Here is a 13,003-nt window from a genome sequence, read left to right as displayed (position 1 = left end):
GCCCCGCCCTGTCCGCCGGCGGCGCCAACTACTAGATCGTCGAGCCGAGCAGGCGCCGCGGGGCAGCCCCTCCGCCGGGGTCCTCACGGAGACAGCCTGTCGTCATGGCGACGAGGGACGCGCTAACGGCCGGGAGGCCGCGTACACGTTGAGAGGCCCGGGCCGCGGCTGCCGGGCCCCAGCGGCCCTGACGGCGAACCCGACCCCAGCGCGCTATGGCCCAGCCCGGCCGCCGCCGGTGCCACGTCAACCTTGGCGGGCGGCGCGCCCGGCTGCGCCCAGTTCCGTCAGCGCACGTCGCCTAACGAGCGGGCGGGGCGGGGCCAAGCGCTGGCTCGAACTGCAGAAGACATCCGCTTCCGGGTTGACGGGGCTCACAGGACGTGGCTTGGGGAGCCCGTCAGCGTGTCCGCAGGACCGGACCTTTGACCTGCCCTCGTTCTGCAGCCTGCTGCCCCAGCTCGGCCGCGCGTCCTCTCGGGCAGTCATGTTGGAGCATCTGAGTTCGCTGCCCACGCAGATGGTGAGGGTGGGACACGGCCCGGGCCCCTGCCTGCTGCTTCTGAACCCGAGCCGGTGCAGTGTCGCTTCCATCCTCGTCCCTGCGTGCTTGGTGCTCGTTGGGTCCTTTTCTCCCGTCTCCCTGCGAGTATCCTCCTGGCTCTGAGCCGTTAGGGTGCTAAGTCCCCCCGGGGAAACCCAGAATTGGGCTCCTTCCCTATGCCTTCAGGGAGATGCCCTCCTCACGTTGAAGTTGCCCTGCGCCAAAGCTTTGAGGACAGAAACGGGACTTGCTCAGTGGCTGAGCCAATTCCTGCCTTCTTGTTGTTATGTGCCTTCGAGTCGTTTGCGACTCATAGCGACCCTAAGTACAACAGCCCCAAACCCTGCTCTGTCCTGTGCCAATCGCACTGCCTCCGACACACCCACCCCATTGCCCCAGTCACTTGAAAGCTCTACCTCAGTTGCCTTTTCCGTTAGTCTACGTGTGTTCTGTTGTACATAGGGTTTTCAGAGGCCTGCTATTTCGGAAGTGGATGGCCAATGTCTTAATCTGAATGTTCAGATTTAGAGAAGTATCTGACAGACAAGCAATTTATAGAAAAGTGAAAGATAGATCCCTTATTGTGGAGTTAACCATTAGTTACAGTTTACTCTCCCATTTCTAGGATTACAAGGGCCAGAAGCTAGCTGAGCAGATGTTTCAGGGCATTATACTTTCTTCTGCAGTAAGTATTGATTTTACACCCCAGTTTTCCTTTTTCCTTCCCCAGCCTGACTGTAATGAACATTATTTCTTTGTCTTTAGATAGTTGGATTTATCTATGGGTACGTGGCTGAACAGTTTGGATGGACTGTCTATATAGTTATGGCCGGATTTGCTTTTTCGTGTTTGGTAAGAAGTTTATTGGTTACTGGGTTTTAGTGGCACTTAAAATTTGATTTTTTGATTTGATTGATGTTTCCTCTCTCCTCACGGACCAGCTGCTGTTTCTTGTCACTGGGAAAGTAGAATATTGTGAGACAATGTGAGCTACAGAAAAAGATAGACCTTATTTTTCTCTGATTAAGAGTCAAAACAAACAGGAGTTCCTTACATTGTTTTTTCACCTTTCTTTGAGCTGTTAAAGTCATTTATTTAAGACTTGTTTCCATCTAAGTGTCTTGTCACAGAGCTTTCCTAGCAGTATGTTGATTTGGGTTTGCTTTTTTTTTTTAAACTTTTAGCATAGGTGTTATCTGGGAACTAAGCCTTTTACATAATGCTCTTTTTAACGGCTGTAACTGATTCATTCATTCCCTCTCTGTTCTGGACCAGCTGACCCTTCCTCCTTGGCCCATCTATCGTCGGCATCCCCTCAAGTGGTTACCTGTTCAGGATTCAGGAACAGAAGACAAGAAACCAGGGGACAGAAAAATTAAGAGGCATGCGAAAAATAATTAATGTTTTGTGACTCAGCTTTTCTGTAGCAGCAGGTTTTGTGTTGGTGTGAATGAGCTAAATTGCTTTCCTACCCCAAACGTGAGTTAAAAGCCACCGATGTTGTTACGGCACTGCTGTGTGTATATTGAGTTCTCTGTAATTTCATCTCTAACCCAGTGGGATTTTCATTTCTAAATGTTTTAGATCTTCTTGTTCTGAAATGGAGAAAAGAAAACACCAAGTATATACAAAGATTCTTTCAGGTCTATGTAAACAAAAACTAAATGCCTCGTAAATGATATTTAACTAGCAACGTTTTATAATCTGCTGAGTAAACAATTTAACATTTTTCAGTTAAAACTCACAGCACAAGTCTTGAGTCCTTTTGTTTCCCATTCTTATTCTGTAAGCAAAACTATTAATGAAAAACAAATTTAGAAACCTATCACTACTGTTTACTGTATTTTCAAATTCCAAATAGGTCTTAACCACAGCCATTGCCTATTGAAAAACCTTAAATATGTAAACCTATGATAAAGTAGTATTTTGGTACCACCGAAATAAAGGTGTTGTTAAGCAGAAAACATTTACTCCATGCTTTACTTGGGGTGGACCAGAGAGAAAAAGATTTTTTTTAATTTCCAGGGGCTGAGGAGGGGAGAATGTTGTCTTTCTTCTGCATATCTGTCTCTTTTTCTCTAATACCAGTATTTACAGTAGAGTATGGCTTTCCTTTTTTTTTTTTTCATTTCAATTTCCTTGTTCAATTAATGGCCTATTATTCGAACCAGACTCAGCTGAAAATATTGCTCTAATGCCATTAATCTTGTAAAAATTAAATTCTCCTCTCTCAGACAGCCAGAGGCCACAGGCTGGGGCAGGAGGAGTGGCCGCCAGCTGGACAAGCATGGCCACCCTCTAGGACACACAGGTCTCCACCACAAGGACCAGCTCTGGGCTAGAAAGGACAGGGTGTGGCTGGAAAAGAATGGCTTTTGTCACCAACACGAGCCACTTCAACCCTGTGCTTTTGGCAGTGTCTTCTGGAAATGGCATGGGTGCTGAAGAGCGACACTGGCTGCACGGGCAGCACCAAAGCCGCTGGGGGGTTACAGGGCTTGTCGTTCATGGGGCGTAACAACCAGGACCAATGGGGACCAGGAAAGGTGGTACTTCCAGCAAGGAGAGGAAACTCATGAGCTGTTTAGTAACAGTGAATGGGCGTGCACATGAGTGTATGTGCATGTACAAGAGTATGTGCACAAATACCTGGGTGTGTGTATGCGTGAGTCATGTGTGTGCACATGGACATGTGTGCATGTCCCCCACTGTGCACACATGAGTGTATATGCATGAGCTCTGTGTGTTGATATAAGTGTAAGTTGTGTGTGCACGTGTAAGTCATGTGTAAACACTCAAGTGTGTGTACATGTGTGCATACATGGATTGTGCATGCAAAGTATATGTGAAGGCCATGTGTGAGTTTGTGCACATGTGTGAGTTGTGTGTGTGCCCATATGTGTATGCATGAGTGTGCATGTGAGCCATGTGTAAGCACAACAGTGTGCATCACGTGAGCCCAGTGTGTGCACTACAGTGTGCTGAGAGTGCACACGAGTGTATGTGTGAGCTGTATGTGTGTACGTGCATGTGATGTGTATACATGGGCTGTGTGTGCATGTCAGCCACATGTGCATGTGAGTGTGCTTTTATGTGGGAGCCCTGAGCAAAGCACATGTGTGTGCACATGTATGCATGAGCTATGTGTGCATGTGTACACGTGAGCTCTGTATGTGCATATATGGCCCGTGTATGTGGCTTTCCATTTTAACTTCACATAAACACATACCTGCAAAGACATTTCCCAATGCCACATTTTACAAATGTTGGTACTTAGGAATTAAATGTATCTTTTGGGGACATGCAAATCAAACATACATCCACTGCCATCAGGCCAATCCCTACTCATAGCGACCCTGTAGGGCCAAGTAGAATTGCCCTGTGACATTTCCAAGACTTGTAAATATTTAATGGAAGCAGCTGCCTTATCTTTTAGCAGCCGGTAGGTTCAAACCACCAGTCTTTTCATTATCCATTGTCTAAATAGGGGAAAACGGGATACGGGGCACAGGACCATGAGTGTCTCTCTGAATGGCTCGAGTGTGAGAATAACACAGCCCCACACCACGCAGAGCAGAAAGCAGGTCAGAAGTCCAGCGCCCAGCCTTACAGTGCCTGTAGAGCCCCACCAACACTAAGGGATCGTTTATTTGTTGCTGACTCACAGTTATGGAACCAAAAATGGAGTTTATTAGGGAAGAAGGTTGGAGAGAGGGGGAGGCAAAGAATATCACAGTATCACCCAATGTAAGTCCACGTTTTAGCCCAGCAGTTCCAAGGCACAACTCCTCAGTCCAGGCTCTGGTTTCATTTCAGCAAGCAGCTTTTCCTTCCATCAAAGGCAAGAACAGCAATATCCAGCTGTGACCAGCACAAATCCAAGAAGCCTCACGTCACACTGTGCCACCATTTGCCCACAGAAATGTCAGTCTCTCCACCACCAGGGTCCTGCCCCCTTAAGTCTTGCTGTCCAGTGTGGGAAGCACTCTCTTATAGTCCCTCAGCTGAAGCTAATTTGCAAGATCTTCTGCAGTTAGGGTAGCTAGAGACCAGAGGTAGCTAACGGCTAAAAAAAGTCAACTTTTAGTCTAAAACCACAGCTGTGGAATGCTTTAACTACAGTACCAGACACAGGTTTCTTTAATCAACCTATAACAGACCCTTTCAGAATTTGACAAATCAAGGGGACACAAGATCAGTGTACAGTTTTGCACTTGCTATTTCCTGTACCTACAGCATCTTCCCTCAGAACCAGGACTTTCTCCTTCCTCTTATTCCGATGTTTACCCAGAGGAGGGAGCGCTGGTAGCTTAGTGTTAAGGAACTGTGCTGACAACCCAGAGGCATTGATTTGAATACGCTTATGTGCTCCAATGGAGAAAGGATGGGTAATTTCCTCTTGTGTGATTTGCTGCCTCTGGGTCAGTTTGGACTTGACAGTACATAACACCCAGATAAGGCTTTCTGCAGAGTGACCTTCCTTACTCCTGTTAAAGTTGCCTGCTCCATCCATTTAGCATGTAAATATTTCTATTTTCCTACTTGAGGGTAAGCTCCATGGAATAGAGGCTGTTTTGCTTCTTGCTGTTGACCCAGTATTTATAACAGTACAGGACATAATAGATGCTCAGTACCTGTTAGGGAACTCTGGTGGCATTAGACTGGAGAGTTGTGTTGCTCACCCAAAGGCCGCAGACACCGCTAGTAGCTATTGAGTAAATGATAGAAAACTGCAGTGCACAATGATGTTACTAGGTATGTGGTCAGTTAAAAAAAACACTCCATTGAGTTGATCATCAAGTTTCCAAGACTAAATCTTTAGTCTAAATCTTTTTTTTTTTTTAAGTGAACAGAACATGAGGGGCGTGGCCTCTGTCTACTATCCCTCTTCTTGAATGGTTGATGGATTCCACTGCCTTTCAGTTAGCAGCTCCATATACCATATAATGTGACAAGCTCTGGTGGTACAGTATTTAACTATTTGGTTGCTAACCAGGATGCCAGCAGTTTTCAAGTTCACTGGACACTCAGGACGAGGCTCTAGAAGTCTGCTTCTGTGAAGATCATGACTTTGGAAATTGAACTAGTTTTGCTCTGTCCCGTAGGTCTGTTAGGGTCACCAGCCTAGCTTGGTTTTAAATGAAAAATTAAGTCTCTCAAACTAGCCATATTTCAAGGGCTCAGTAGTCACAGATGGCTAGCTAGTAACCAATGTACTGAATAGCACCGATACTACAATTTTCCATTATCACAAAATTCATTAGGTAATTAGGAGGTTTGGTTAATATTGAATAAAAGATTATATGCACAATTCACATTTCTTAAATGTCTGTAGGGCCGTTCCAATAACGGGTCATATATTGAAGCCACAGGGAAACAACAGTTTCAAGTTACGATTGTGCTGATCAAATTCAGCAACAATTACTGTTGTTAGGTGTCGTCGAATCAACCTTTGCCAGCGTCTTCACAATGATCCCCAAGCTCAGCCCCAGTGTGTCAATCCACCTCACTGAGGTTCTTCCTCCCTTTTGCTGATCCTCTGCTTTTCCAAGCATGATGTCTTTTTCCCAAGGACTGGCACCTCCAGACAACATGTCCAAAGTATGTGAGACGAAGTTACATGATCCCTGCCTCCAAGGAGCACCCTGGTTATACTATGTTGTTGTTATGTGCCGTCGAGTCGTTTGCAACTTATAGCGACCCTATGTACAACAGCCCTAAACCGTGCTCTATCCCATGCCAATCTCATTGCCTCTGACACACCCATCCTGATTACCCCAGTCACTGAATCAATCCACCTCATAGAGGGTCTTCCCCTCCTGTGCTGTCCCTCTACTCTACCCAGCATGATGTCCCTCTCTAAAGACCTGTCTCTCCTTACAACACGTCCAAAGTATATCAGGCGAAGCCCCAGAATCCTGGCCTCCAAGGAGCAGCTTGGTTTAACCCTCTCTAGGATGAATCTAGACTGCATGGTTCAAAATTGGGAAGGGTGTACGCCAGGGATGTGTCCTATTTCCATATCTTTTCAACCTGTATGCAGAGCAGATTATCTGAGAGGCTGGGCTCTATGAGGAGAAGCGTGGCGTTAGGATTGGTGGATGATCTATCAACAATCTGCGTTATGCAGATGACACAACTTTGCTTGCTGAAACTGAGGAGGACCTCATGCACTTACTGCAGAGGGTCAAGTACTGCAGCCTTCAGTATGGACTGTGGCTCAATGTCAAGAAGACAAAAATTCTCACCACCGAACCAATCGGTAGCATCAGGATGGATGATGAAGAGATTGAGAGTGTTCACAGCTTCAGTTTGCTCGGTTCCATGGTCAACACTCTTGGCACCAGTAGCCAGGAAATCAAAAAACGTATCGCGATGGGAAAGTCTGTGGTTAGGGACCTCTCTAAAGTACTCAAGAGCAACGGTGTCTCTCTGGAGACTAAGGTGCGCCTGATACAGGCCATGGTTTTTGCAATCACTTGTTATACATCAGAGAGTTGGACAATGACTAGGGAGGATAGAAGCAGAATTGACGCCTTTGAGCAGTGGTGCTGGAGAAGAGTATTGAATGTACCATGGACTGCCAAGAAAACAGATTCATCCTAGAGAGGGTTAAACCAGGCTGCTCCTTGGAGGCAAAGATTCTGGGGCTTCGCCTGACATACTCTGGACATGTTGTAAGGAGAGACAGGTCTTTAGAGAGGGACATCATGCTGGGTAGAGTAGAGGGACAGCACAGGAGGGGAAGACCCTCTATGAGGTGGATTGATTCAGTGACTGGGGTAATCGGGATGGGTGTGTCAGAGGCAATGAGATTGGCACGGGATAGAGCACGGTTTGGTTTAGGGCTGTTGTCCATAGGGTCGCTATGAGTCGCAAACGACTCGACAGCACATAACAACAACAACAGGATGAATCTGTTTGTTTTCTTGGCAGTCCATGGTACATTCAACACTCTTAAAAGCAAACTTCCTAAAGCTTCCTAAGTATGTGGAAATTAAGAAAAATTTTTAAAAGAGAATATTGAAACCAGAAATACTGACAAAACAAATGAGTTGCAAAAATATGAACAAAAGCATATCCTGAGGGAAATTCAGCACTTAAAAATGTTTTATAATTTAATTAAAGATGAAAAATAAATTAAGCACTCAAGAAAATAAGAATCCTATAATAACAGTGAGATGAAAAGTTTAATGTTTAAGCAAAATAAAAACAGCATGAAAATAAAAGTATAGTATGTGCTAACACCAATAAGTTAGAAAGCTTAAGTAAAACTGGTAACTTTCCAAAGAATTGATTTTCAAAACATGCAGTAAGAGTTGAACATCTCAGGAAGACCAATAGCCAAAGATCTGCCCTCAGCTGGTTTTTCAGAATGATTACAAGACCTTAGAAATCAGGCTGTGAACATTGTTAAAAGCAAGAAGTCTGTTTTATTTACACGCCATTATTTAGTACCATATCCCCAGCACCTGGCACCTAGTAAACACTTGACAAAATTTGTTGAAAAACCGGAAGAGGAACATTTCATTAGAGTACTGTGTTTATGGATAATTTTCAAAGAATGTAAATTAGACTTTCAAATTACAAAAGAAACGCATTAGCAATATTCATTTGTAGAGTCCCCTGAACACAGAAGTAAAAATTTACTGAAGACTTCCTTTATAAAAATTTTGTTTCTTAGCAGGGTAATCCCTTTTAAACAACTAATAAAAAATGTATACAAATGTTACACTTAGAACATGAGACAACCACCAGTATTGATGTATATGGAATCAGGAGACAAACATTACCCAATATAATGAGAAGGATCTCAACTTAAAAATTGCTTAATTCTAAAAGAAGTTAGTATTTAAGAAATGTTTTAGCGAATGGAAACAAGTCTAGCATGGTCATATGTAATGACATTTATAAAACCAAGTATGTCTTAGTTTCAACTCTTAAATGCTCTAAAGAAGGTTCATACCACATGAAAAGGAATTAAATATCTGAGTGTTAAGGAGTTCAACCGATCAAGAACAAATGGTTACAACTTAATCTATTCTGAATTTGGCTTTTTTTTATAATGTCACTTGCAACCTAATGCTACTAACAAATTATCACTGGCCACTGTTGTTCAGTCATTTGTTTCTCCTATTGCTTGTGTCACTATAGTTCAGTGTAAAACCTGTATTTTATGGCCCTGTTTTTAAGCTAATTAGTAAGTTAAAAAAAATAAAGTTCTAGATAAAAAGTTGGTCATTTAAGGCTCAGGAAACAGTAAACAAATGTAACAGATTATTCTCGTAAAAAAAAATATGACACCTATGGGATTTCCTTTTTTGAGTTTGTTTCATATTAGTCCATTCAGGACACGTTTTTTCCTTTGGTAAGAAAACCCTGAATGGCCTTTAAGCCTTTGTCAAAAGTTTGTTTGCCTTTATTTAAAAAATAAAAGTCTTGAAAATAGGTCTTTAATTCTGGCAGCAGATTAGAACAAATTCTCAAAAATTCACATTTTCTTCAAAAAATTTCAACTGGCGAGCTTTCACACTGTAAGCTGCATACTTTTCACCCATGTGCTCTTGCAAACATTCCTTAGAAAACAGAAAAAGGAAAATCAGTATGTAGTAAGAGAAAATGTAATCTTAAGAAAGGCTTTTCTAAACCCAATGCTGAAAGTGGAAACAATAAGAGAAAATGCTAATAGTTCTATTTGAGGTCTTCTGGTAGGTAAGGAGTTGCACTGCCAAACCAAAAACGGGGCTTGAATCTACGAGCTGTTTCTCTGGAGAAAGAGGGAGTCTGTTTCTGTGCCATTTACAGTCTCTGCAGTCCCATCAGCTCAAGTAGGTTCTGACTTGACAGCAGTAAGTTGAAGTTTTCTACTATGTATAGGGCCCTGGTAGCACAGAGGGCCTTAAGTGTTAGACTACCAGCCTTTTCATTAGTCAGTTCAAAGTCACCAGCCCCTCCCTGGGATAAGGATAAGGCAGCCTCTTCCTATAAAGATTTATAGGCTTGGAAACCTGAGGAAGGTTGTTGCCATAAGTTGGAATTGAACTTAACTATCAATGGAGGTTTTGGGCCTACTTCTCTTTCAAAGCATTGTACCTAGCTTCTTTATCTTTGATACGGTCTCTTCAGATTTAACAATTTCATAGTAGCTATTATACATACGTTAGAAAACTAGGGCTAAAGAACTATCAAAAATCCTATATCCAGGAAAGCTACATTTCAATAACATGGGCAAAATAAAGACATTACTATATAAAAACAAACAATATGTGCCGATGGCAGACCCACCATACAAAAAAATGAAGATTCTTCAGGCTGAAAGTATAGGATCCAAGAGCAATTAAAATTCACATGACAATACAAAGAACACTGGTAGGCTTATGTAATTGTTGTTATGTGCCGCTGAATCACCTGCAACTCATAGGGACCCTGTATTTTCAACAGCACTGAAGCCTGTCATGTCCTGATCTGCCAATCCCACTGATTCTGACACACCTAATCCTATCTCTCCAGTTATCAATCCATCTCATCCAGGGTACTCCTCTCCTACATGATCCCGCCACCCTTCTGAGCATGATGTTCTTCTCCAAGGACCAGTCCCTCCGGGCCACATGCCAGTATGTAAGTAAGTATGTAAGACAGCTTTAAAATCCTAGCCTCCAAGAAGAAACTTGGCTTCACCCTCTCTAAGACAGACCTATGTGTTCTACTGGTGGTCCATGGTATGTTCAATACTCTTCTCCAGCACTATAGCTCAGAGGCATCAATTCTTCTGTCATACTTAGTCATTGTCCAGCTCTCTATCTGATGCATAGCAAGTAATTGTGAAGACTGGCTTGGTTTGGGCGCTCATTAGTCTCTAGACTGACATCGTTGTTCTTTAGGACTCTAAGAGAGGTCCCATTCAGCAGAATGAGCTAATGCAATTCATCTTTTGATTTCCTTACTGCTGGTGACAAAAGAGCTGACTGTGGAGCTGAGCAAGCTATAACTGTTAACAATGTCAATCTCTTCTCAATCTATTATGTTGCTGCCAATTGGCCCAGTGGTGAGAATCTTTGTCTTCTTGATGTTGAGCTTCAATTCATATTTTTTTTTTAAATTTTGTGTGCGTGTACCGTCAAATCAGATCTGACTGGTACAGGAGGATATTGCGCCTCCTTCTCCGGCAGAGCGTCTGGTGGATTCGAACCGTGTTCCTCTGGGATTGCAGTGCAGCTTCTTGCCACTAGGCCACCAGAGCTCCCTTCAATTCATATTGAAGGAAAATACAAACCATTATAAATATATTATTATTCTCGCAGTTGACTAAAAAGCAACTATATAAAACAATCCATTTATAATGTGTGACTGGGTCTACAATAAAATACCCTTATTGCTGAGTTGGAACCACTGCTGATCCCTCCAGTGGGTTTTCAGAAAATAAAAATTGTGTGGGGGAGATTGCTTGTCTTTCTCCAAAGGAAACACTCACCTTTGAGCTGGCAGCACTAGGCCACTGTTGTTGTGAGTACCATGGAGTTAGAACCTACCCAAAGCTGACCCTCTAGTGGGTTTTCAGAGGCAGCTAATCACACTGGATGAGGATGCCCATCCTTTTCGTGTGATGCAGCTGGCAGATTCAGAATACTTGCCGTGTGCTGTCGGTATTGCAGCACAACTTCTCACCACTAGGCCACCAGAGTTCCCTATTAGTCACTGTTGTTGATTGCCATCAAGTCGGGCACAACTCATACCGACCCTATGAACAAAAGGCCTGAAGCCTTTTTTCCCCCCAACATTTATCAAAGTTCATAGAGTTTCCAGAGGCAGGTTGTTTAGAAGTGCATGCCACTCCTTCGTCCTAGGAAAATGCAAATCTAAACAACAATGAATACTACTTCATACGCACAAAAATGATGATAGTTTAAAAATCAGGTAATAGCAAGTATTGGGGATGACATGGTGAAAGTAAAAGTCTATTTATTGCAGATGAGAATGTAAAATGGTGTGGCTGCTTTGGGAGAGTTTAGAAGTTTCTTAAACAGTTAAGCACTGAGTTACTATATAACCCAGCAAATCCACTCCTAAGTATATACCCAAGAAAAAGCAGATGTTCACAAAACTTTTACATAAAAGTTCACAGCGGCAGCATTCATAAGTCAGAAGACGGATATAATGCAGATTGCCTATGAATAGATAAACAATCCATATGTCAGAAAAAAATGATACAAATGTTAAAACATGGATAAACCTCAAAAACATTATGCTAAGTAAAAGAACACAATCACAGAGCCACACGGGGGGGGGGCGGGGGGTGGGAGTGGTGGGTGGTGGTGGTGGTGGTGAAGTGCCGTTGGGTCATAGACAACTCATAGCGACCCTATGAATGAAAGACCTGAACACTTGTATAACTGTCATTGTTTCTCCAAATTCATATGGTTTCTGGAGTCAAGCTATTTCAGAAGTGGATGGCACTCTTGCTTCCAAGCTTGTTTTAATGAGGGAGCTCCACCAAATACTGTCCACCTTGGGTAACCACATAGGGTACAATCCTATTCATATGAAATAACCAGAATAGGCAAATCTATAGTCAGAAAACAGATGAGTGGGAGAAAACAGATGAGTGGTGGTTTAGTTCCATGGGAAGAGGGAATTAGTGCAAGAGGGAACTGAGAGTGAGTACTAACAGGTGTAGGATTTTGGGTAAGGAAAGTTGAAAATGTTCTCACATTGACTGGTGGTTTTACAGTTCTGTAATACAATGTGTAAGACCTATCAAATTTTACCTATGAAATGGACGAACTGTATGGTATGTGGATTACATTTCTAAAAAGCTGTTAGAAAAATGCTATGACATGATGTCTGACACAGTCAATGAGACACTCACCTCTCTCTTCAATTCATCCTCCTCTTCTAAAAGCTCATACACCTGCTCTAAAAGCTGGATCCCCAGACCCTGGATTACATCAGCTCTCAAGACTTCAACTATTCTCCTGATCTTCTCAGAACCTGGCACAATACCTACAAGCAGTAACAGAGAAAAAGAAACATTCACACCACTTCGGCATGAAAACCACAATACTTTTAAAAATTTTGTCACATTATGTGCCTCCCTTAAACCTTGTTATGATGTCAACACATTAACCATCTGATGGAGGGGGAAATAATCTTGTCACATTAAGGTTCTTTTCACTTTGACAACAGTTTGGTTTAATGACTTACATTTTAGTCACTTAAAAAAACATCTATATAGCAGTTGGTTCTTTGAAAAGGTCAATAAAATCAACAAACCACTAGCAAAACTCACAAAAGAAAAGAAGGAGAAGACAAAAATAATCCGAATAAGAGATGAATCAGGCAACATCACAACAGACCCAACTAAAATGAAAAAGTTAACATTAGAATATTATGAAAAACTATACTCAAACAAATATGAAAACCTTGAGGAAATGGACAAATATCTAGAAACACACAATCTAC

At 42.7% G+C, this 13,003-nt stretch overlaps 2 protein-coding genes across 2 annotated transcripts in view; one reads left to right on the top strand and one right to left on the bottom strand.

The window, feature by feature from the left end:
- The first annotated feature begins 487 nt into the window (after positions 1–487).
- Positions 488–1,945, top strand: SPCS1 (signal peptidase complex subunit 1 homolog (S. cerevisiae)). The gene is made up of 4 exons (XM_006892238.1): positions 488–523; positions 1,170–1,229; positions 1,310–1,396; positions 1,820–1,945. The coding sequence occupies exons 1-4, from the start codon at positions 488–490 to the stop codon at positions 1,943–1,945; spliced, it is 309 nt and encodes a 102-aa protein (XP_006892300.1).
- A 7,082-nt stretch (positions 1,946–9,027) lies between these two features.
- Positions 9,028–13,003, bottom strand: part of NEK4 (NIMA-related kinase 4) — a 43,796-nt gene continuing 39,820 nt past the window's right edge. The window contains 2 exon segments of the mRNA XM_006892292.1: positions 9,028–9,120; positions 12,411–12,544. Coding sequence (XP_006892354.1) covers positions 9,028–9,120; positions 12,411–12,544 — 227 coding nt within the window.

Source organism: Elephantulus edwardii, unplaced genomic scaffold (genome assembly GCF_000299155.1).
Source record: "Elephantulus edwardii isolate Elephantulus edwardi_28Jun2011 unplaced genomic scaffold, EleEdw1.0 scaffold00113, whole genome shotgun sequence".
In the NCBI taxonomy this organism is placed as follows: Eukaryota; Metazoa; Chordata; class Mammalia; order Macroscelidea; family Macroscelididae; genus Elephantulus; species Elephantulus edwardii.
Note: the sequence above shows the minus strand (reverse complement) of the source record. Positions and strands in the feature narration are given on the sequence as shown.

Coding starts and splice junctions, on each gene's coding strand:
- SPCS1 (XM_006892238.1), top strand. CDS start 488: ATGTTGGAGCATCTGAGTTCGCTGCCCACGCAGATG. Junction 524..1,169: donor GTTCGCTGCCCACGCAGATG/GTGAGGGTGGGA, acceptor TCCCATTTCTAG/GATTACAAGGGCCAGAAGCT. Junction 1,397..1,819: donor GATTTGCTTTTTCGTGTTTG/GTAAGAAGTTTA, acceptor GTTCTGGACCAG/CTGACCCTTCCTCCTTGGCC.